Here is a 26549-nt window from a genome sequence, read left to right on the forward strand (position 1 = left end):
CTCCCAAGCTTTGGTTTGTCCTTTCACTTTCTTTATGGTGCCTATTTATGAACCAAAGTTTTTCATTTTAATGTAGTCAAACTGATCAATTTTTCTCTTTATCAATATTTTAAGTCTTAAGAAATCCTTTCCTACTGTGAGATCATGAATACATTTTCCTGTATTATTCTCTCTCTGTTTTATCCTTCAAATTTCAGTCTTTACATCAACCGGAATTGGTTTTTCTGTTTGGTATGAGATAGGAGTTCAGTGTCATTTATTCCCCTAGGGTTCCCCAATTGCTCTAGCACTATTTATTGTCAAGACCATCCTTTCCCCCACCAAAACTGCAATGACATTTCTGCTATACACATGGGTCTGATTCTGGGCTGTTTTATTCCATTGGTCAATCTGTCTACCCCAGTGCCAGTACAAAACTGTCTTAATTACTAAAATTTTGTAATAACTCTTTATATCTGGTAAGGCAGGTCTCCTCACCTTGTTCTTCTTCTTCAGGAATGTCTTGGCTATTCTTGGATCTTTTCTCCTCCATATATATTTTAGAATCAGCTTGTCAAGTTCCACAAAAAACCTGTTGGGATTTTTATTGGAATTGCATTGAATCTATATATCAATTTGGGAGAACTGACATCTTTACAATATTGAGCCTTCTAATCCAATGATTCTATCTTTTCATTAGTTTAGGCTGCTTTTTTTTCATGTCTTCAAAATTTAAAAAAATAAGTTTCTCTAAAGATTTTGTAAATAATTTAAATTTATTCCTACGTACTTTATATTTTTGATGCTACAGTAAATGGCATCTTTAAAAAATTATCATTGGATTTTCTGTTTGTGATCTATGTATACAAATGCATTAGTTTTTTATACTGTTTTTGTATCTAGCAACCTTGCTTAAAAAACCTGTTAATTCTAATAATTTATCTGATGAGTCTTTGGATTTCTCTGAGGACAATATCCTCCTCTGTGAATAATGCAAACTTTGCCTCTTCCTTTCCACTCCTTGTACTTTTCATTTCTTTTCTTGCCAAACTGTGCTGCCTGCCTAGAATCTCTAACACAGCACTGAATTTCCTTCACTTTTAAGCCTGAATCCTCTTTCAAATCTCACTTAATAGTCACTCCTGTCCGAACATTCTGCAGTGATGGGGAATTTACTGCTTTCCCAGGCAGTTCATCTCATCTTGGAACAGTTTTATTTTTATTTAGAAGGATTCAACACCCAGATACACAATTTCTTTTGCACTTCCCTTGTACTGACTAGTGTAACCCAGGTGCCAGCTGGAGCCTGCTCTGCCCCTGAAAAGGCCTGAACCCCAATTCCTTGGCCTGTTGAATTCTAAAGCCCTTGTGACTAAAAAAAACCCATTGCCATCAAGTCGATTCAGACTCACAGAGACCCTATAGGACAGAGTAGAATCGCCATACGGTTCCCAAGGAGCGCCTGGTGGATTTGAACTGCTGACCTCTTGTTGAGCAGCCGCAGCTCTTAACTACTACACCACTAGGGTTTCCGCCCTTGTGACAGTCCCTGCTAATTCCCAGGAGCCTTTGGCTCTGACTTATTTATTTAGAGACAGCTCATCAATACAGGAACATTTTGCCCCTGGTTTTTTTTTTTTCAATGCAGATGGTACATTCAGTTCTATCAGTAGTTTTCACACACATAGTTTCTTCACCTGGAAGTTAAAAAATTTAGCTATCTTTACTAAAGAGGTGTGGTCCTGAGGAAGGGGCTCCCATCTCACAATGCACATATTTTTACCACCTCACTGGCTCCATCTTTTTTCCTCTTCTCTCAGGACCTAGCCAAGTTTTATTATTCTGAACATGTCTCAGCGATCTCAATAAGTGGCTTTCCGAAGTATTTCTTTAAAATAAATCCAATGTTTCCCCAAGACAAATACTGGTGAATAATAAAGTTCTAATACGTTACTCTGAAATGAAAGCCATTGAGTGGAACTTTCAACCCTGGTCAGGATTCAAAGCAACGATACACATTCTCCTTTTAGCTAGTCAACTATCTGAAAGCAGCTGTCATGTCCTATGCCTATAGTTCCTTCAGCTGTTCGCCCTCATGGTCCACAACAACCTCCCATTTGGTGATATTTCTTTCACGGAGACCTGGCCACAAGGCTCCTGGCACAGTCCAACCTGGAGACATAAACTCCTTTATTCTAGATGTTATACATCTATTAAAGCATATATACTATGATCCATTAGCTCTACTTATCATTAAAATATTACAGAAGGAATATGCTTATTGTAAAATAAATTTAAATAGCTCAGTAGTAAGCAGAAATTCCCTATCATGTCTCTCTCTATCTTCCACTCCCCTTGTAGGTAACCACTTTTAACAGTTCGGAGTATTCTTCCAGACTTAAAAAAACAAAGTGGCATCAACACACACAAACATATACAGATATATATATATATGTATTTTTTTTGAACAAAAAATGGGATTATACCATGTATATTCCTCTGCAATGTGTTTTCTAACTTAACAATATGACTTGAAGGCCTATGTCAATATATTCATGTTAATGACTATATAATTTCATAATGGATGCAAAAGATCATTTAGCTATTCGACAGATATTTGCTTTTTATTTCATTATTATTATAAACAATGCTGTAATGAATATACAAATACATATTTGTACTCATGAGGGGGTTCTGTTAGACAAGAGTCCCAGAATCTAGGTCAGAGAGCACAGCAGTTAAACCTTGATGCTGTTGTTGTTAGATGCCAACGAGTTATCTTGACTCACAGCAACCCAACGTGACAGCGCAGAGCTGCCCCATAGGGTTTTCTAGGCTGTACTCTTTGCAGAAAGGAGCTCTGCTGGCACAGTTGTGAAGCACTCAGCTTGCTAACAGAAAGGTTTGTGGTTTGAACCCACCAGCTGCTCCACAGGAGAAAGATTTGGCAGTCTATTTCTGTAAAGATTTACAGTCTTGGACACCTGTAGGGCAGTTCTACTCTGTCCTATAAGGTCGCTCTGAGTTGGAATCGACTCAACAGCAATGGGTTTTTGGTTTTAATCTTTACAGGACCAGACTGCCAGGTTTTTCTCCTGCGGTGATGCTGGCTGGATTCAAACCAGGGCTTTGAAGTGGTTTGTTCTGGTTGCAACATCATCCCCACCCCCCGCCCCCCACCACTGGGAATTTGCACTTCTAGTAAGTTCCCTGATAAGAATTTGCATTTCCATCTGAGGTATACCATATGTATATATACCGAATCAGAATCATTATTTTAACAAGATCCCCAGGTGATTCTTATGTATAACTTCCTGGGAACGTGTTAGAAATGCATATTATAGGGGTTCAAACTGGAATGAACTGGTTCAAAGCCCTGGTTCAAACCGCCAACCTTTCAGTTAACAGCCAAGTGCTTAACTATTGTGCCACCAGGGCTCCTTTAAAATTTTGACAGATACTGCCAAATCCTCCTTCCAGTGCTATACCAATTTAAACTCCCACAACCTGTGTATAAGAGTACCCGTGTCTCCATTCCTTTGTCCACACTTGGTAACGATCTTTGAAATTCTTCAAATCTGATGGGTGCAAAATAATAGCTTTAATCTGTATTTCCCTGATTACTAGACAGAGGTGAGCTTCTTTTCATATGCTTATGGACCATTTGTATCTTTTCTGTGAACTGCCAATTTTTCTACTGTATTGTCTATATTTCTCTCACAGGTTTATAAAAGTTCTTTATTTATGATGGATGATTCTGTCTAACTGTGGCAAATACTGTCTCCTAGTTGGCCACTTTTTAAATGGGATTATTTGTCATAGAGAAGTTTAACATTTAAATATATTTATTATCTTTCCCATTCTTATTTATCTTATAAATCTTGTGTTTTGTTCAGAAATGCTTTCCCCACCCCGTCATTGTAAAAATGTTATCCTATAATAAACCCATTGTCATCAAGTCGATTCTGACTCATAGCAACCCTGTAGGACAGAATAGATCTGCCTCATAGGGTTTCCAAGGAGTGCGCCTGGTGGATTCAAACTGTGGACCTTTTGGTTAGCGGCTGAGCTCTTAACCACTGAGCCACCAGGGATCCTCTTATCCTATGATTAAAAAAAAACCCGTTGTCATCGAGTTGATTCTGACTCACAGTGATCCTATAGGACAGAACAGAATTTCCTCATAGGATTTCCAAGGATCAGCTGATGGAGTCAAACTGCTGACCTTTTGGTTAGCAGCCGTCGTTCTTAACCACTGTGCCACCAGGGCCCCGATCCTATGATAGTAGACACAAATCGGTGTGTTTGTCTTTTGTGTTATTCCTCCTCTTACCTGGCCAGGGCTGACTGGCCAAACAATCTCTTTCCTGGAATTCTGAAACAGGGCTTTGAACTGGGTTTATTCAAGTTCCCTGCTGAGAATCTGTATTTCTAACACGTTCCCTGGTGAGAACTTACATTTCCACTCCTAGATAAACTGAATCAGAATCTACATTTTAATAAGATCCCCAGATGATCCTTAGGTACAACTTCCTGGGAACTTGTAAGAAAGGCAAACTCTCAGCAGGGGTTTGAACCAGAACACACCAGTTTAAAGCCCTGTTTTCAAACTTGGGAAGAAGTAGAGTCACTCCTGGGAAGCTCCCTAGGAGGTCCCCAGAGCCACCAGGGAAATGCCTGCCTGAGTCCAACTCATATTTCAATTCTACCAGTTTCTCCAGTGTCTTCCCAATCGTCAGTTCTGTTCGTTTGTTGCTTAATTTAGTCAAGTTGACCCCTTGTTTCCAAACAAAAAATCTTAACTGATTTGTTAGTATCAGAAAGTGAGTTGTAATTGAGAGACTCTTGGGGGGAAGTGTGGATGATGTGAACCTGATTACTGGGTTCAGATGGAGGGAAAGGAACTATCAACCAACTTCCTGAACAGGAAAGTACCAGACACTTGTGGTTCATAGCAGTACAACAGCTACTCTAGTCATTGCTTGTGATCACTTGGCATGTGTTCTAGCTGGTGGTTAAGTTGTGGGAAGTCCCAATTAAAAGGAGACTAGAAATGTTGATAGCAAGGAGTAAAATGACTACTTCTGACAACATTAGATAGTGCAACAAGAAAAAGCCCAGCTCCCACATCAAATGCTCACCTCCAAACACAGAATAAAACTCAGGGCTTTTCTATGATTGTGCTATATATTTTGCTGAACCAAATGTTAAGATTTCAGAATTCTACTGTTTGCTGAATTTTAATTCAAATGAATTGGTTGCTGATGTGTAAGACAGGGCTTTAATGAGACAACTGGAATGATGTTGAAAGGAAACAGAGAACTTGGAGAAAGTCACCTCCCAAATCTCTCCATTATGCTCTTCTACTGCATCTTGCTCTCACAATGAAAACGGCCCCCACAGCAGCTCTCACTGCTCATGGGTAATCAGGATGCATCACAACACAATCTGGTGGGCAAAGTACACAAACAAGGCTGGATCATCAAAAATCGTAGAACAGAGGCGGAGCCAAGATGGCGGACTAGGCAGACGCTACCTCGGATCCCTCTTACAACAAAGACACGGAAAAACAAGTGAATCGATCACATACATAACAATCTACGAACCCTGAACAACAAACACAGATTTAGAGACGGAGAACGAACTAATACGGGGAAGCAGCGATTGTTTCCAGAGCCTGGAGCCAGCGTACCAGTCAGGTACGGCACAAGCACAGAGACCTGCTCCACCCCCCTGAACTAACCCCGGGAGGGGGACTAGCCGGTTCCACGGGCGGCGTGGGACGCAGCCGTTAGGAGAAGTCCCCGGGAGGCAGTGACTGATCTTGGAGCAGAAAGAGCAGCATCCGAGCCGGGGAACCGTCTCGCAGGGATTTGGACTGCACGCAGGTACGCCATAAACACGGAGAGTTGCTCCACCCCCTGAACTAACCCCGGGAAGGTGACCAGCCGGGTCGCGCGGGCGGCGTGGGACGCAGCCGGTAGGAGAAGTCCCCGGGAGGCAGCGACTGGTATTGGAGCGGGGAGAACAGCGTTCCAGCCGGGACACTCGGTCGCGGCACAAGCAGGGGGAGCTACTCCACCCATCTGAACTAACCCCGGGAGGGGGCCCACCTGGTTCACGGGGGCGGCACGGCCACGCGGCTGGAGGGACGAGAAGTCCCCGGGAGGCAGCGACTGATTTTGGAGTCGAGAGTGCACCGTCCCAGTAGGGGAGCCTTGACGCTGGGCGTGGGGCTGGAAGCGGAGGATCTGACCGTGACTCCAGTGGGCCAGACCCCCTGGGGGCAATCTCCACACAGCCAGCACACATAGGCGACGCGCCCGCGGGAATCTCAGATATAATAGTCATTCCAAGCAAGACAAGCAACTCTGGCTATATTCTGAGGTGCTACTCTCCTATCTCTCTGTTCCCTCCCCCACCCTCCCCAGGCGGCTTCATTAACATCTGAATAGCCTGAGCCAGAGGGAGAACTCTGATAGGGATCTGACTGCTGTTTTTTTTTAGCGGATTTTCTGGAAAAACTAGTTTCCCAGTGATGGCTCGGAGACAACAATCCATATCAAACCACTTAAAGAAGCAGACCATGACAGCTTCTACAACCCCCCAAACAAAAGAATCAAAATCTTTCCCAAATGAAGATACAATTTTGGAATTATCAGATACAGAATATAAAAAACTAATTTACAGAATGCTTAATGATATCACAAATGAAATTAGGATAACTGCAGAAAAAGCCAAGGAACACACTGATAAAACTGTTGAAGAACTCAAAAAGATTATTCAAGAACATACTGGAAAAATTAATAAGTTGCAAAAATCCATAGAGAGACAACATGTAGAAATCCAAAAGATTAACAATAAAATAACAGAATTAGACAACACACTAGGAAGTCAGAGGAGCAGACTCGAGCAATTAGAATGCAGACTGGGACATCTGGAGGACCAGGGAATCAACACCAACATAGCTGAAAAAAAATCAGATAAAAGAATTAAAAAAAATGAAGAAACCCTAAGAATTATGTGGGACTCTATCAAGAAGGATAACCTGCGGGTGATTGGAGTCCCAGAACAGGGAGGGGGGACAGAAAACACAGAGAAAATAGTTGAAGAACTTCTGACAGAAAACTTCCCCGACATCATGAAAGACGAAAGGATATCTATCCAAGATGCTCATCGAACCCCATTTAAGATTGATCCAAAAAGAAAAACACCAAGACATATTATCATCAAACTCACGAAAACCAAAGATAAACAGAAAATTTTAAAAGCAGCCAGGGAGAAAAGAAAGGTTTCCTTCAAGGGAGAATCAGTAAGAATATGTTCTGACTACTCAGCAGAAACCATGCAGGCAAGAAGGGAATGGGACGACATATACAGAACACTGAAGGAGAAAAACTGCCAACCAAGGATCATATATCCAGCAAAACTCTCTCTGAAATATGAAGGCGAAATTAAGATATTTACAGACAAACACAAGTTTAGAGAATTTGCAAAAACCAAACCAAAGCTACAAGAAATACTAAAGGATATTGTTTGGTCAGAGAACCAATAATATCAGATATCAGCACAACACAAGGTCACAAAACAGAACATCCTGATATCAACTCAAATAGGGAAATCACAAAAACAAACAAATTAAGATTAATTAAAAAAAAAAAATACACATAACAGGGAATCATGGAAGTCAATAGGTAAAAGATCACAATAATCAAAAAGAGGGACTAAATACAGGAGGCATTGAACTGCCATATGGAGAGTGATACAAGGCGATATAGAACAATACAAGTTAGGTTTTTACTTAGAAAAATAGGGGTATATAATGAGGTAACCACAAAAAGGTATAACAACTCTATAACTCAAGACAAAAACCAAGAAAAACGTAACGACTCAACTAACATAAAGTCAAACACTATGAAAGTGAGGATCTCACAATTTACTAAGAAAAACGCCTCAGCACAAAAAAGTATGTGGAAAAATGAAATTGTCAACAACACACATAAAAAGGCATCAAAATGACAGCACTAAAAACTTATTTATCTATAATTACCCTGAATGTAAATGGACTAAATGCACCAATAAAGAGACAGAGAGTCACAGACTGGATAAAGAAACACGATCCATCTATATGCTGCCTACAAGAGACACACCTGAGACTTAGAGACACAAACAAACTAAAACTCAAAGGATGGAAGAAAGTATATCAAGCAAACAATAAGCAAAAAAGAAGAGGAGTAGCAATATTAATTTCTGACAAAATAGACTTTAGACTTAAATCCACCACAAAGGATAAAGAAGGACACTATATAATGATAAAAGGGACAATTGATCAGGAAGACATAACCATATTAAATATTTATGCACCCAATGACAGGGCTGCAAGATATATAAATCAAATTTTAACAGAACTGAAAAGCGAGATAGATACCTCCACAATTATAGTAGGAGACTTCAACACACCACTTTCGGAGAAGGACAGGACATCCAGTAAGAAGCTCAACAGAGACACGGAAGATTTAATTACAACAATCAACCAACTTGACCTCATTGACTTATACAGAACTCTCCACCCAACTGCTGCAAAGTATACTTTTTTTTCTAGCGCACATGGAACATTCTCTAGAATAGACCACATATTAGGTCATAAAACAAACCTTTGCAGAGTCCAAAACATTGAAATATTACAAAGCATCTTCTCAGACCACAAGGCAATAAAACTAGAGATCAATAACAGAAAAACGAGGGAAAAGAAATCAAATACTTGGAAAATGAACAACACCCTCCTGAAAAAAGACTGGGTTATAGAAGACATCAAGGAGGGAATAAGGAAATTCATAGAAAGCAACGAGAATGAAAATACTTCCTATCAAAACCTCTGGGACACAGCAAAAGCAGTGCTCAGAGGTCAATTTATATCGATAAATGCACACATACAAAAAGAAGAAAGAGCCAAAATCAGAGAACTGTCCCTACAACTTGAACAAATAGAAAGTGAGCAACAAAAGAATCCATCAGGCACCAGAAGAAAACAAATAATAAAAATTAGAGCTGAACTAAATGAATTAGAGAACAGAAAAACAATCGAAAGAATTAACAAAGCCAAAAGCTGGTTCTTTGAAAAAATTAACAAAATTGATAAACCATTGGCTAGACTGACTAAAGAAATACAGGAAAGAAAACAAATAACCCGAATAAGAAATGAGAAGGACCACATCACAACAGAACCAAATGAAATTAAAAGAATCATTTCAGATTATTATGAAAAATTGTACTCTAACAAATTTGAAAACCTAGAAGAAATGGATGAATTCCTGGAAAAACACTACCTACCTAAACTAACACATTCAGAAGTAGAACAACTAAATAGACCCATAACAAAAAAAGAGATTGAAACGGTAATCAAAAAACTCCCAACAAAAAAAAGCCCTGGCCCGGACGGCTTCACTGCAGAGTTCTACCAAATTTTCAGAGAAGAGTTAACACCACTACTACTAAAGGTATTCCAAAGCATAGAAAATGACGGAATACTACCCAACTCATTCTATGAAGCCACCATCTCCCTGATACCAAAACCAGGTAAAGACATTACAAAAAAAGAAAATTATAGACCTATATCCCTCATGAACATTGATGCAAAAATCCTCAACAAAATTCTAGCCAATAGAATCCAACGACACATCAAAAAAATAATTCACCCTGATCAAGTGGGATTTATACCAGGTATGCAAGGCTGGTTTAATATCAGAAAAACCATTAATGTAATCCATCACATAAATAAAACAAAAGACAAAAACCACATGATCTTATCAATTGATGCAGAAAAGGCATTTGACAAAGTCCAACACCCATTCATGATAAAAACTCTTACCAAAATAGGAATTGAAGGAAAATTCCTCAACATAATAAAGGGCATCTATGCAAAGCCAACAGCCAATATCACTCTAAATGGAGAGAACCTGAAAGCATTTCCCTTGAGAACGGGAACCAGACAAGGATGCCCTTTATCACCGCTCTTATTCAACATCGTGTTGGAAGTCTTAGCCAGGGCAATCAGGCTAGACAAAGAAATAAAAGGTATCCGGATTGGCAAGGAAGAAGTAAAGTTATCACTATTTGCAGATGACATGATTATATACACAGAAAACCCTAAGGAATCCTCCAGAAAACTACTGAAACTAATAGAAGAGTTTGGCAGAGTCTCAGGTTATAAAATAAACATACAAAAATCACTTGGATTCCTCTACATCAACAAAAAGAACACCGAAGAGGAAATAACCAAATCAATACCATTCACAGTAGCCCCCAAGAAGATAAGATACTTAGGAATAAATCTTACCAAGGATGTAAAAGACCTATACAAAGAAAACTACAAAGCTCTACTACAAGAAATTCAAAAGGACATACTTAAGTGGAAAAACATACCTTGCTCATGGATAGGAAGACTTAACATAGTAAAAATGTCTATTCTACCAAAAGCCATCTATACATTTAACGCACTTCCGATCCAAATTCCAATGTCATATTTTAAGGGGATAGAGAAACAAATCACCAATTTCATATGGAAGGGAAAGAAGCCTCGGATAAGCAAAGCACTACTGAAAAAGAAGAAGAAAGTGGGAGGCCTCACCTTACCTGACTTCAGAACCTATTATACAGCCACAGTAGTCAAAACAGCCTGGTATTGGTACAACAACAGACACATAGACCAATGGAACAGAATTGAGAACCCAGACATAGATCCATCCACGTATGAGCAGCTGATATTTGACAAAGGACCAGTGTCAATTAACTGGGGAAAAGATAGCCTTTTTAACAAATGGTGCTGGCATAACTGGATATCCATTTGCAAAAAAATGAAACAGGACCCATACCTCACACCATGCACAAAAACTAACTCCAAGTGGATCAAAGACCTAAACATAAAGACTAAAACGATAAAGATCATGGAAGAAAAAATTGGGACAACCCTAGGAGCCCTAATACAAGGTATAAACAGAATACAAAACATTACCAAAAATGATGAAGAGAAACCCGATAACTGGGAGCTCCTAAAAATCAAACACCTATGCTCATCTAAAGACTTCTCCAAAAGAGTAAAAAGACCACCTACAGATTGGGAAAGAATTTTCAGCTATGACATCTCCGACCAGCGCCTGATCTCTAAAATCTACATGATTCTGTCAAAACTCAACCACAAAAAGACAAACAACCCAATGAAGAAGTGGGCAAAGGATATGAACACACATTTCTCTAAAGAAGATATTCAGGCAGCCAACAGATACATGAGAAAATGCTCTCGATCATTAGCCATTAGAGAAATGCAAATTAAAACTACGATGAGATTCCATCTCACACCAGCAAGGCTGGCATTAATCCAAAAAACACAAAATAATAAATGTTGGAGAGGCTGCGGAGAGATTGGAACTCTCATACACTGCTGGTGGGAATGTAAAATGGTACAACCACTTTGGAAATCTATCTGGCGTTATCTTAAACAGTTAGAAATAGAACTACCATACAACCCAGAAATCCCACTCCTAGGAATATACCCTAGAGATACAAGAGCCTTCATACAAACAGATATATGCACACCCATGTTTATTGCAGCTCTGTTTACAATAGCAAAAAGTTGGAAGCAACCAAGGTGTCCATCAACGGATGAATGGGTAAATAAATTGTGGTATATTCACACAATGGAATACTACGCATCGATAAAGAACAGTGACGAATCTCTGAAACATTTCATAACATGGAGGAACCTGGAAGGCATTATGCTGAGCGAAATTAGTCAGAGGCAAAAGGACAAATATTGTATAAGACCACTATTATAAGATCTTGAGAAACAGTAAACCTGAGAAGAACACATACTTTTGTGGGTACGAGGGGGGGAGGGAGGGAGGGTGGGAGAGGGTTTTTTATTGATTAATCAGTAGATAAGAACTGCTTTAGGTGAAGGGAAAGACAACACTCAATACATGGAAGGTCAGCTCAATTGGACTGGACCAAAAGCAAAGAAGTTTCCGGGATAAAATGAATGCTTCAAAGCTCAGCGGAGCAAGCGCGGGGGTCTGGGGAGCATGGTTTGCGGGGACTTCTAAGTCAATTGGCAAAATAATTCTATTATGAAATCATTCTGCATCCCACTTTGAAATGTGGCGTCTGGGGTCTTAAATGCTAACAAGCAGCCATCTAAGATGCAGCAATTGGTCTCAACCCACCTGGAGCAAAGAAAAATGAAGAACACCAAGCCCACATGACAACTAAGAGCCCAAGAGACAGAAAGGGCCGCATGAACCAGAGACCTACATCATCCTGAGACCAGAAGAACTAGTTGGTGCCCGGCCACAACTGATGACTGCCCTGACAGGGAGCTCAGCAGAGGACCCCTGAGGGAGCAGGAGATCAGTGGGATGCAGACCCCAAATTCTCATAAGAAGACCAAACTTAATGGTCTGACTGAGACTGGAGGAATCCCGGCGGCCATGCTCCCCAGACCTTCAGTTGACACAGGGCAGGAACCATCCCCGAAGACAACTCATCAGAAATGAAAGGGACTGGTCAGCGGGTGGGAGAGAGATGCTGATGAAGAGTGAGCTAATTATATCAGGTGGACACTTGAGATTGTGTTGGCAACTCTTGTCTGGAGGGGGGATGGGAGGATAGAGAGAGAGGGAAGCCGGCAAAATTGTCAGGAAAGGAGAGACTGAAAGGGCTGACTCAAGACGGGGAGAGTAAGTGGGAGTAGGGAGTGAGATGTATGTAAACTTATATGTGACAGACTGATTGGATTTGTAAACGTTCACTTGAAGCTTAATAAAAGTTATTAGAAAAAAAAAAAAAAAAAATTACCAAAAATGATGAAGAGAAACCCGATAACTGGGAGCTCCTAAAAATCAAACACCTATGCTCATCTAAAGACTTCTCCAAAAGAGTAAAAAGACCACCTACAGATTGGGAAAGAATTTTCAGCTATGACATCTCCGACCAGCGCCTGATCTCTAAAATCAACATGATTCTGTCAAAACTCAACCACAAAAAGACAAACAACCCAATGAAGAAGTGGGCAAAGGATATGAACACACATTTCTCTAAAGAAGATATTCAGGCAGCCAACAGATACATGAGAAAATGCTCTCGATCATTAGCCATTAGAGAAATGCAAATTAAAACTACGATGAGATTCCATCTCACACCAGCAAGGCTGGCATTAATCCAAAAAACACAAAATAATAAATGTTGGAGAGGCTGCGGAGAGATTGGAACTCTCATACACTGCTGGTGGGAATGTAAAATGGTACAACCACTTTGGAAATCTATCTGGCGTTATCTTAAACAGTTAGAAATAGAACTACCATACAACCCAGAAATCCCACTCCTCGGAATATACCCTAGAGATACAAGAGCCTTCATACAAACAGATATATGCACACCCATGTTTATTGCAGCTCTGTTCACAATAGCAAAAAGTTGGAAGCAACCAAGGTGTCCATCAACGGATGAATGGGTAAATAAATTGTGGTATATTCACACAATGGAATACTACGCATCGATAAAGAACAGTGACGAATCTCTGAAACATTTCATAACATGGAGGAACCTGGAAGGCATTATGCTGAGTGAAATGAGTCAGAGGCAAAAGGACAAATATTGTATAAGACCACTATTATAAGATCTTGAGAAATAGTAGACCTGAGAAGAACACATACTTTTGTGGTTACGGGGGCGGGGAGGGAGGGAGGGTGGGAGAGGGTTTTTTATTGATTAATCAGTAGATAAGAACTGCTTTAGGTGAAGGGAAAGACAACACTCAATACATGGAAGGTCAGCTCAATTGGACTGGACCAAAAGCAAAGAAGTTTCCGGGATAAAATGAATGCTTCAAAGCTCAGCGGAGCAAGCGCGGGGGTCTGGGGAACATGGTTTGCGGGGACTTCTAAGTCAATTGGCAAAATAATTCTATTATGAAAACATTCTGCATCCCACTTTGAAATGTGGCGTCTGGGGTCTTAAATGCTAACAAGCAGCCATCTAAGGTGCAGCAATTGGTCTCAACCCACCTGGAGCAAAGGAAAATGAAGAACACCAAGCCCACATGACAACTAAGAGCCCAAGAGACAGAAAGGGCCACATGAACCAGAGACCTACATCATCCTGAGACCAGAAGAACTAGTTGGTGCCCGGCCACAATCGATGACTGCCCTGACAGGGAGCTCAGCAGAGGACCCCTGAGGGAGCAGGAGAGCAGTGGGATGCAGACCCCAAATTCTCATAAGAAGACCAAACTTAATGGTCTGACTGAGACTGGAGGAATCCCGGCGGTCATGCTCTCCAGACCTTCTGTTGACACAGGACAGGAACCATCCCTGAAGACAACTCATCAGACATGAAAGGGACTGGTCAGCGGGTGGGAGAGAGATGCTGATGAAGAGTGAGCTAATTATATCAGGTGGACACTTGAGATTGTGTTGGCAACTCTTGTCTGGAGGGGGGATGGGAGGATAGAGAGAGAGGGAAGCCGGCAAAATTGTCAAGAAAGGAGAGACTGAAAGGGCTGACTCAAGACAGGGAGAGTAAGTGGGAGTAGGGAGTGAGATGTATGTAAACTTATATGTGACAGACTGATTGGATTTGTAAACGTTCACTTGAAGCTTAATAAAAGTTATTATAAAAAAAATAAATAAATAAAAAATAAAAACCGTAAGGCACAAAAAAAAAAAAAAAAAAATCGTAGAACAATTGTTGATAAAGATTTGGGGATGTTAGACCAAGGAGTGGGGAGCATAATTTTTGGATAAGGCCAAATTTCTAGTTCTGGTTATAGTCAACAGAGCTTCTGCAGTAGTATAAACAACTCAGGTAACTGGCCAAGATTCTAACGCTGAGCTAGGTTCAACAGTGGAAACGGACGGAATGCTGGATTTAGCTGGGCCACAATGAAAGCCCAGAAAGCCCCTGGCACAAAGCAGAGGAGATGAGAATGTTGTAAGAGATAGAAATAGGCACAACCGTCCTACTGACACCTTCAGCATGTCCCTGATGGGATTCACAGCATTTGCCTTGCTGGAGGGTGGACACTGGTGAGAAAAGCACTAGGATCTTAGGAAGTGCTTTCCTAGCTGTCCTCACCTTAGTGAGGTGCTGGAGGAAGAAGCTGGTATCAAAATGGGATTCTTTATCTTAGTGGATGGAAGAAGCCTCAGAGGCCATGGTCATCGGGGCTCAGACATCTCTGGTTGTGGTTAATTCATTGTGTAGCTCCCAAGAGTGAAAGTGGTAGGCAGCCAGCCACGGTGAGTTGAAGGGGCCTGACCAGAACCATTATGCTAGAGAAACTGCCTCTCTCATGCAGCCTCCAGGCCTGGGTCAGGTCACAGACCCAAACTCTTCAATGAGGGGGAGGCCAGGCACCTATAAGAAGGAACGCAGCCACAGTATATCAATACTTATATACCACGCACCTTCCTCCTCACCTTCCCCCAGCATCTTTCACCATTTACCATGGTAACTGTGCACTGGGGTAAAGGGAAATATACTTTTTGGGGTCCACTGGGTTTTGACACTGAGCTAATTCCTGGGGATCCAGAATTCCACCATAATATGCCAGAGTTGAACCTCTGAACGTCAGGTGATGGTAGAATTTCTGATACAACATCCTGACCTCTCTGTGCTGTGATCTGGCTCATAGGGATTTTGTCTCACTGTTTTACAGGATATCGCCCTGACAGCTATGCTGACAGAGCTGCAGCTACCTGAAGAGCAGAAGTTATGTACCCAGACATATGTGCTAGACATAAATAAAAATACAGTGTCCTGCCACCGGAGACAAGTTTCTGAAGGTCCAAAGGCCTGGGGTATATAAGGATATCTCCTCTGATGTAAAGGACAGTGGCTGTTCCTTCCCCACTATCCTTCCCCCACTAAGCAGGAGGACTACTGCTTGCTGGACCAATTTGGATTTTGGAGACAACATATACCACATGCTGGTGGCAAATCTGAAGGGAAGGCTCTCCAGCTAGTCTAGGCCACAGAAAAGGACTTTGGTAGATCCTACTGGTCTCCAAGTGTCTGTGGTAAGACTGAGCAGGAGAAACATAATGAAACACCCTAGGATTTGGGGCCAAGACCATGATCCTGTGAGCAAGACTATGTTCCTAGATTAGTACTGGGCTCTGGTAGAGGCTGTAAGCCTGACTGACCATGGGACACCAGGTATCCAAATCACTTGAGCTTCCCATCATAAACTAGGTATTATGTGATCCAACTAGCTTAAATTTAGACATGCCCAACAGGATTCCACCATCAGCTGGAAGTGATGTGTAGAGAATGCCTACCACACAATCTTACTCATTATGTTTCTCAACAGTTGACTGAAGAAAAAAGTCCAGCCTGCTGTACAAATGGCTCTGGGAGACATGCTGGCCCACGCTGGAAGTAGACTGCTGTGGGGTAACCTACTTAAGTGTGGCTCTAAATGACAGTATAAAAGAGAAATCCTCCCAGTGAATACAACTTTAAGTAAGATACCACGCTGTCTAACATACTGAAGGTCAGGCTCTAGACTGACTCCTGGGTAATTTAATAACTGAAACAAGTAAGATGGGAAATATTTATACTTCATGTGAATGCTCACCTGATGGCACTCACTGCTAAGAACCCAGGAGATGTTGGTCAGCCCTCTCCCATCCCACCTCAGTGCTGGCCCAATGAGCTCATTACCACAGTGGCCACGGTAGCAGAGGTAGCGAGAACGCACTCAACAACACAGGCTTTCTCTCACTAAGACTACTTGATCTTGTCACTGTGTTGTTGTTACATGCCATCGGGTTGATTGTCACTGTAGAGAGCCCAAACACCAGCAAAGGAGATCAACCCTGAGACCTTGATGTAGCAACCAGGGGATCAGCCAGCGACCCATAGGCAGGTTGATCACACCAGGCTCCTTTGGCTGAGGAGACACAGCAACTGGCTCTCACTACATCTATATGAAGTTGTCGACCATGCCTCTAGGAAAACCACCACCATCCAAGGATTTACTGGAATGCCTTAACACGGGATCTGGAGGAACATAACCTCTAAACAAAGAACTCATTTTGCAGAAAAAAAAGTATGGGAATGGGATCACATATCCCATCACCCCAAAGCAGCTGGTATTACACATAACAAAACAGTAGAATGGCCTAACAAAGAGCCAGCTATGGTGCTGAGAAAGGAACCCTGGTGGCACAATGGTTAAGTGCTCAGCTGCTAGCAGAAAGGTCAACAGTTTGAAACTGCCAGCCACTAAACAGGAGAAGGATGTGGCAACTTACTTCCATAGATTTACAGCCTTAGAAACCCTATGGGGCAGTTCTACTCTGAACTATAGGGTCGCTTGGAGCTAGAACTGACTTGACGGCAACGGGTTTTTATGGTGCTGAGGCTGGGATGCTGTCTTGTGGGATTTGTAAATGTTCTGAATCAGTTTGCATTGTTGCTGTTAGGTGCCACGGGGTTGGTTCTGACTCACAGTGACCCTATGTACAACAGAATGAAACACTCCCCAGTCCTGTGCCACCCTCATAATCGTTATACCCGAGCCATTGTTACGGCCATCAATCCATCTCACTGAGGGTCTTCTTCTCTTTCGCTGACCTTTTATTTTACAAGCATGATGCCCTTCTCCAGGGATTGGTTCTTCCTGATAACATGTCCAAGGTTCTTGTGTGAGACGAAATCTTGCCATCCTTGCTTCTACGGAGCATTCTGGCTGTTCTTCTTCCAAGACAGATTTGTTTGTTCTTCTGGAAGTCCACAGTATATTCAGTATTTTGCGCCAATGCCATAATTCAAAGGCATCAATTCTTCAGTCTTCCTTATTCACTGTCCAGCTTTTGCATGCATACGAAGAGACTGAAAATACCATGGCTTGGGTCAGGTGCCCTGGTGGCACAGTGGTTAAGTACTACAGCTGCTAACCAAAAGGCAGGTAGTTCGAATCCACCAGGTGCTCCTTGGAAACTCTATGGGGGAGTTCTACTCTGTCCTATAGGGTCGCCATGAGTCGGAATCAACTCGATGGCAATGGGTTTCTTGGTTTTTGGGTCAGGCGCACCTTAGTCCTCAAAGCAATATCTCTGCTTTTTAATACCTGAAAGAGGTCTTTTGAAGATTTGCCCAATACATCATTTGATTTCTTGACTGTTGCTTCCATGGGCACTGATAGTGGATCCAAGTAAAATGAAATCCTTGGCAACTTCAGTCTTTTCTCTGTTTATCACGATGTTGCTTTATTGGTCCAGTTGTGAGGATTTTTATTTTCTGCATGCTGAGGTGTAATCCATACTGAAGGCTGTAGTCTTTGATCTTCACCAGTAAGGGCTTTAAGTCCTCTTCTCTTTCAGCAAGAAAGGCTGTGTCATCTGCATATTGCAGGTTGTTAATGAGTCTTCCTCCAATCCTGATGCCACATTCCTCTTCATAGAAGTCCAGATTCTCGAATTTTTTGCTCAGCATACAGATTGAATAAGTATGATGAACGGATACAATCCTGACGCACACATTTCCTGATTTTAAACCATGTGGTATCCTCTTGTTCTGTTTGAACGACTGCCTCTTGGATCTATGTACAGGTTCCACATGGGTACAATTAAATGTTCTGGAATTACCATTCTTTGCAATGTTATCCATAATTTGTTATGATCCACGCAGTCAAACACCTTTGCACAGTCAATAAAAACACAGGTAAACATCTTTCTGGTATTCTCTGCTTTCAGCCAAGATTCATCTGACACTGGCAATGATATCTCTCATTCCTCATTCTTTTCTGAATCCGGCTTGAATTTCTGCCGTTTCCCTTTTGATGTACTGCTGCAACCGCTTATAAATTATCTTCAGCAAAATTTTACTTGCCTGTGATATCGATGACGTTGTTTGATAATTTCTGCATTCTGCTGAATCACCTTTCTTTGGAATGGGCACAAGTATGGATGTCTTCTAGTCAGGCGGCTGGGTAGCTATCTTCAAATTTCTCGACACAGATGAGTGTGCACCTCCAGCGCTGCATCTGTTTGTTGAAACATCTCAATTGGTATTCCGTCAATTCCTGGGGCCTTGTTTTTCCCCAATACCTTCAGTACATCTTGGACTTCGTCCTTCAATACCATCAGTTCGTGATCATACACAATCTCCTAAAATGTCTGAACACTGACCAATTCTTTTCGGTACAGTGACTCTGTGTTTTCCTTCCATCTTCTTTTTTTTTTTTTGATTTTTATTAAGCTTCAAGTGAACATTTACCATTCCAATCAGTCTGTCACATGTAGGTTTACATACATCTTACTCCCTTCTCCCACTTGCTCTTCCCCTATTGTGTCAGCCCTTACAGTCTCTCGTTTCGTGCCAATTTTGCCATCTTCCCTCTCTCTCTATTTTCCCATCCCCCCTCCAGTCAAGAGTTGCCTACACACTCTCCCGTGTCCACCTGATTTAATTAGCTCACTCTTCATCAGCATCTCTCTCCCCCCCACTGACCAGTCCTTTTCATGCCTGATGATTTGTCTTCGGGGATGGTTCCTGTCCTGTGCCATCAGAAGTTCTGGGGAGCATTGTCTCTGGGATTCCTCTAGTCGCAATCATATCATTAGGTGTGGTCTTTTATTGAGAATTTGGGGTCTGTATCCCATTGGTCTCCTGCTCCCTCAGGAGTTGTCTGTTGTGCTCCCTGACAGGACAGACATCGATTGTGGCCGGGCACCAACTAGTTCTTCTGGTCTCAGGATAATGTAGGTCTCTGGTTCATGTGGCCCTTTCTGTCTCTTGGGTTCTTAGTTGTCGTGTGACCTTGGTGTTCTTCCTTTGCCTTTGCTCCAGGTGGGTTGAGACCAATTAATGTATTTTAGACTTCCATCTTCTTTTGACACTTCACGTGTTGTTCAATATTTTATCCACAGAATCCTTCAATATTGCAACTCAAAGCCTGAATTTTTTCTTCAGTTCTTTCAGCTTGATAAATGCAAAGCGTGTTCTTCCCTTTTGGTTTTCTAACTTCAGGTCTTCGCACATTTCATTATAATACTTTGTCTTCTCGAGATGCCCTTTGAAATCTTCTGTTCAGCTCTTTTACTTCGTTGTTTCTTCCATTTACTTTAGCTGCTCTACATTCAAGAGCAAGTTTCAGAGTCTCTTCTGACAACCATTTTTTTCTTTTCTTTCTTTCTTGTCTTTTTACCGACGTTTTGCTTTCTTTATGTATGATGTCCTTCATGTCATTCCACAACTCGTCTGGTCTTCGTTCTTCAGTGTTCAATGCATCAAATCTATTCTTGAGAAGGTTTCTATTTTCAGGTCGGATATATTCAAGGTTGCATTTTGGCTTTCGTGGACTTTTTTCATTTTCTTCGCTTCAACTTGAACTTGCGTGTGAGCAACTGATGGTCTGTTCCCCAGTTGGCCCCTGGCTGTGTTCTGACTGATGATATTGTGCTTCTTCATCATTTCTTTCCACAGATGTAGTCAATTTGATTCCTCTTATTCCATCCAGCAAAGTCCACATGTATGGTCACCATTTATGTTGGTGAAAAAAGGTATTTGCAATGAATAAGTCACTGATCTTGTAAAATTCTATCACACAATCTTCTGTAGTGTTTCTATGACCAAGGCCATATTTTCCAACTACCGATTCTTCTTTGTTTCCAACTTTTGCGTTCCAATCACCAATAAGTATCAATGTATCTTGATTGCATGTTTGATCAATTTCAGACTGCAGAAGTTGGTAAAAATCTCCAATTCCTTCATCTTTGGCATTAGCAGTTGGTGGGTAAGTTTGAATAATATTTGTATTAGCTGGTCTTCCTCGTAAGCATACAGATGCTATCCTATCACATTGTTGTACTTCAGGATAGATCCTGAAATGTTCTTTTTGACAATGAATGCGACACCATTCCTCTTCAATTTGTCATTCCTGGCATAGTAGACCATATGACTGTCTGATTCCAAATGGTCAATACCAGTCCATTTCAGCTCACTAATGCCTAGGATATTGATTTTTATGCATTCCATTTAATTTTCGACAACTTCCAATTTTCCTAAATTCACACTTCGTACAGTCCGTGTTCCAGTTATTAATGGATGTCTGCAGCTGTTTCTTCTCATTTCGAGTTGTGCCACATCAGCAAATGAAGGTCCAGAAAACTTTATTCCATTCATGTCATTAAGGTCGACTCTACTTTGAGGAGTCAACTCTTTCCCAGTTATATTGTGAGTGCCTTCCAACGTGAGGAGCTCGTCTTCTGGCACTATATCAGACAATGTTTTGCCACTATTCATAAAGTTTTCAGTGGCCAATTTTTTCAGAAGTAGATCACCAAGTTCTTCTTCCTAGTCTGCCTTAGTATGGAGGTTCTGCTGAAACCTGTTCATGTGGGTGACCCTGCTCGTATCTGAATATGTGTGGCATAGCTTCCAGCATCACAGCAACACACAAGCTACAACAGTATGACAAACTGACAGATGAGTAGTGGTAATGAGCATTAATTGGTGCTATTCTTTTAACAGCCAGAAGGGTCCAAGCTACTTTATTAGCTCTTACCTGATAAATAGTTCCTATGTTAACTCTTGTCTTCCTCCCATCTATTCTCCACGTTGTAGCTAGTGGTTTTCTCAAAATGTAAATCTGACCACATTCCTCTCAACTCCCCTAGCCTTTTAATGTGGAGCAGATATGAGTGACCACCCCTCCTTGCCTTTTGCTACCAGAGCTCCCATGTGGGTTTGTCTTCCCATCCCCCACATGACCCAGGTATAATCCAGACTGGTCTTAGTCAGTCACAGTAACCTATTTCTCCCCTGTTCATGACATGATTAAGAAGTAGCATGTGACAAAAGAAGCCTCAGAAGCTTCTGGGCAAGTTTTCCTCACTGAGATATAAAGGAAGAGACGGTCATTCTTTTCCTACTAGGCTTTGTTATAGCTCCAGGTGATACCTGATACTGGGGCAACCATTTTGGCAACATCAGGGGAGCCAGCCTAAAAGGCAAAGCCCACATGTCGCTTATGGCTGCGTGGGAAGGTATTAAGGAAATTGAGAGTTTAACTATGTATGAGTTGATGAACTAGTCAATTCTAAAACTGCCCTCTATGTCCTTAAATTCTTGCCCCTCTCCCTTATCATCATCACCTTAGGTCAATCTACTAGAACAGCCTTAACAACTTTTGCAGCCCATAACTAGATTCTCTGCCTCTATTCTGGTATTCACATGGGTTATTCCCCATACAGCAGTGTCATTTTTCAAAATTTAAATCTGGTTGGTCCATGGTTTTCCACTTCTCTCATGATAATGTAAAATCTATGGTCTGGCCCAGGTTCTTATAGTCCCATCTTTTCACTTTTCCTTGAGTCTCTGCCCTTTAGCTACACACAGGTCTTTAATTTTCTGAATGTGCCCCTCACTCACTCATTCTTACTACTGATATTTTGGTCTTGCTATTCCTGGTACATGAAATATTCCCCCACACCCCTTATTAACTTAACAGGTCTCAATTCAAACATCATTTCCTCAAGAAAGCTATTCTGACCTGGGATTAGAACTGGTGGGCTGGGTTCACCAACTGGTGGTTCACAAACATGTTCTGCTTCCTTCACTGTCGTTCTGTTGCTTCCTCAAAGGGAGCTATAAAAAACTGTCATCTAAATATCCAAGATGAGGTTTACACTCTGCAGTCTGCCACAGCCCTCACCTTCCACACTGATCTATGCCTACTGTCTACTTAAGATGCTCTGGGACCCTTGTTCTAGACTCTAAAAGGAGACCTCTTAATGGGGACTCCTGTAACTATGGACTAGTCCTTCATGTCCTGTATCACTGTTTGAACTTAGTTATTTTTGTTCTTGTTTGTGGATCTTCTCTACTGGACTGTGTGTTCCCTCACAGTAGGAACTGGATGTGTTTTTGCCCCCCATCATGTTCCTGGCACCTAGAATACTGCCTGGCACATATTAGATGTTCAGTAAGTACTTATTAAACAAAGTAACAGACACAAGGACGGATGGATGGATGGAAGGATGGATGGATGGGTGGGTGGGTAGAGGGCAGATAGGTGAATGAAAGAGGTGAAGCAAATCTTTTTTCATTTCCTGTTCATGATCACACAGGAAAGGAGTCAGATGAACTTGGTAAACTATTTCTCTCCTCTTAACCCATTAGAAACCTGTTTTCTGTCCCTTGACTCAAAAGGCCTGACCTTGGGTCTGCCTTCCTGTCTGCTGACACACCAGGTTCAACAAAGAACTCACATTGAATTCCTCTCTGAAGAGCTTGTTGTCATCGGCCATTCTCCGGTTGATCTCCTCCTCCAGTTTGTCCACAGGCAGGGGCGGGTACTTCCTGTTGGTACTTGGGGACCTGGCCAGAAGCGGCACACTCTGGGGTTCTGCAGTGCACAAGGGGGAAGGTTGGTCAAGTGCCCTGGAGATGCAGCTCCTTCTCTGGAGACTAAGTTGGGGAGACTGCTCTCTTCAAGATCTTTTTTCCCCCCTTTTTTTATAGAGCTATTCTTTTACCAGGATGGGGAAATTCCTAGCTTCTTGGTTTTCTTCCTGTGCAGGTTCCCCGCACCATTAAGGGCTGCCTTACCCACATCCTCGGTGCGGCCGTTAGATAAGCGGAAAGAATTGGAATGGCTCCCAGCTTGCTTGTATTTCTTAAACCTAATGAGAAAATGTTTGTAATGAAAAACTAAACACTGAGGCAGGAGAGGCCAATCATTGGCTTTGTATTCTCGTTTTTGTAGATTTCAATTCAGCCTAAGTCTCTTCTACCAAGTAAACAGCCTCTTTTAGAGACAGGTCACGCACATCCTGAGGCAGCTCCAGCCCATGCTGACCGAGCACCTTCAGCATGCTCCTGCTCACTCTCAGCACACTAGACTCCAACCTCTGTAACACCAACAATATATTCTGGCTTGTATGGCTCCTCTGTGGAGCTCCAGTTCCAGGACCCACTGGAGATCACAGCCACACCAGAGAGAGAAAGGGGTGAGTAGAATATAGTTGGGGAAGGTGGGAGGATCCACATCAAACTAAAACCCTGTAATTTCCCCAGTGCAGCCTAGGAGCCCCAGGGAGAAGCACAGAGCTTCAGACTGAGTGGGTACAGGTGTGGCCACAAGTCTTCTCAAGAATGATGGGGACGCATGCCAAAGTCTGTAGGATACATAAGGTTCCCCTCTCATTATCCCTCCAGAAGAACAGAGGGAGCACAGAGCAGGTTAGGCCAAAGGCAAGTGCAGAGTTAAACCCTAGTAGTCAGGGCTGTAGCTTAGCAGGAAGAGAACAAATGCACCTTCCTCTTCTCTCCCTTAGGCTCCCCTTCTTTGCTTCTGCTGAGTGGTAATATCTAGAGGACCCTGAAAAAGGGCCAGAAAGAGGAACTCTGTAACTCACATGATTCAGCTAGGCATACCAGGGTCAGAAGTCTCAAAGGGATTTGGGGACAAAGCCCCAATAGAAACAGAGTAGGCCTTTGTTGAGTACGTAACCTCCGCTGAGGCCCTTGGTGGGGTTGCTTCAATAGGGCTGGATCTGAAGATCTTGAAACATCGTCACTAATTACACAGGCTGTGGCTTCTTCCCCCCAGCCTCTAAACTATGGTTCTGGGCTTTAGGTTGTACTAGAGTTGGGGGACTGGGCTTGGACAGATGGAAGCAAAGGGGAGGGGTTGGTTCTTGAGGAAGACTATGGAGTTTTAAAATCATTCTAAGTAGACTTTTAATCTTAGCACTATCTTTGAGTCATTCCCTTTCTATTCTATTTGCTGACCTTAACCTGCTGTCTTCTGGGCATTGTGGGCTCACTGGCACACTGGGGTGTTGACAGAGTCCAGGAGAATGCAGAACTGTTACTGTGCTCACCTTAACATGTACAGAACTATGATAATAAACACGATCACTAGCAGAGAGGACAGGGCGACCATCACTGCGATAATTGGCGTCTCATCTGAAATCAAGAAAACAGAACATGTCATTATTGCTGCCTAAAATGCACGGCTCATGTCGACTGCTCGGGGAAACACCCTGATGAGGAAGAAGGGCTCATTCAACAGTTCTGGAGATGGAGGGCACAGGCAGAGAGAGAGAGACAGATTGGGGGACAGCCCAGGGTAACATGCCTATCCCATCCCTGACGTATCACACATTTGCTTACTCTGTCTCCTTGTATTAGATTAAAAACTCCTTGAAGGCAGAGGCTTTGTTTCATTTATTGCTATATTCTTTGAGCCTAAAACAGTGCTTAGTACTCAGAAAGTACTCAAATATCTGAAGGCATGAACAATTTCCAGTCCTGGTGGGAAGTTGGGTGTGCAAGGCCAACACTGTACTTTCTCACAGCCTCAATGAGCGCCATCTAGAGGAAGATTGGGGAAGAAGGGAAAAGAACAGTTCTCCTACCATAAACCCAAATGGTTTCCTGGCACAGAAAATATTGTTCCTGATTTAAACAAGGAGACACTATTAGGTCCTTAGGCATCCTGTATCCAAAAATGCTGGTGCTCCTTTCTACTCTTCCCATATCCTACTGCCTCATCCTTCAGCCATCTTTTGCCAGAACCTCGACTACAGCAACGTCTGGCTAGAGATACAGTAACCCTTCTCTTCGTTCCACAGGGTGAGGTTCCCTTTCCACACCAATATCTAGCCTCCTTTCTCATGACAGCTGACCAGGTGCTGACTCATCCTCTTCCTCTTATCCAAAGACCTCACTCAGGAAATGAATGGTAGCTGGCCTGCCCACTCACATCTTCCTACCACAGCCAGTCTGACTTGTAACTATCTTTACCATTTTCCTTCTTGCTAAAAAGGAGGACAGGTCCTTCTCATATTAATCCTGTCATCTGTGCTGTGGATTACATCCATTGCTGCCATCTCAAAGACTTGGCTTCTTGAATTCATTCACTCTCAGCAACCACCAACTCCATTTCTCTCCTCACAGCTAACTAACTTCTCATAACAATTGCCTATAAACATTTTCTCTACTTCCTTACCTCTGCAATCCTCAATCTATTTTGCTCTGCTCACCCTCAATGCTCCATTAAAACTGTTCATCAAGGATACCAACAAACTCCAGATTGCCAAACCAATGGAAATATTCTCATTCTCACCTTTTCAACCTCTTAGTGGTAGTCATTAAAAAAATATTTATGGGCCAGCAAGTGCATGCCAGACACTGTTCCACACACAGGAAATACAGAAATGACCAAACACGTAAGTGGCAGAGGGCTTACGTTCTGGGGGAGAAAGGAGATACTGTTCATAAATGAATAAACACATCATTTCAGATAGTGCAAGTGCTATGAAGGAAACAAAGCAAGGTACGGGACAGACAGTGATGAATTGGGGAGCAGTGGTTGGGGACAGATAAATAGACAGCTAGACAGAGTGTTTGGGAAGGTCCTTCTGAGGAGGTGATACCTGAGCAGAGTTCTAAATAATGTGGAGTGAATCATGCAAAGATCTGGGAGAAGAGCTTACAGACACAGGGAGTAGCAACCGTAATAGCCCTTAGGAACTTGGTGGATTCAAGAAATAGCACAAAGG

The 26549-nt window shown here is 42.1% G+C and overlaps 1 protein-coding gene across 8 annotated transcripts in view; it reads right to left on the minus strand.

Moving 5' to 3' along the window:
- Positions 1-26549, minus strand: part of PTPRA (protein tyrosine phosphatase receptor type A) — a 152873-nt gene that overhangs the window by 28237 nt on the left and 98087 nt on the right. For 6 of the 8 annotated variants that reach the window (XM_010591567.3, XM_064275856.1, XM_003411614.4 and 3 more), the window contains 3 exons: positions 24867-24951; positions 23590-23663; positions 23250-23386 (listed from right to left, as the gene is read on the minus strand). In XM_010591567.3, the coding sequence (XP_010589869.1) occupies positions 23250-23386; positions 23590-23663; positions 24867-24951 (296 nt within the window). Of the gene's footprint in view, positions 1-477; positions 572-23249; positions 23387-23589; positions 23664-24297; positions 24338-24866; positions 24952-26549 lie in introns of those variants that run through there. The other 2 variants (XM_023550082.2, XM_023550083.2) reach the window with 2 other exon arrangements.

This window comes from Loxodonta africana, chromosome 24 (genome assembly GCF_030014295.1).
Source record: "Loxodonta africana isolate mLoxAfr1 chromosome 24, mLoxAfr1.hap2, whole genome shotgun sequence".
NCBI lineage: Eukaryota > Metazoa > Chordata > Mammalia > Proboscidea > Elephantidae > Loxodonta > Loxodonta africana.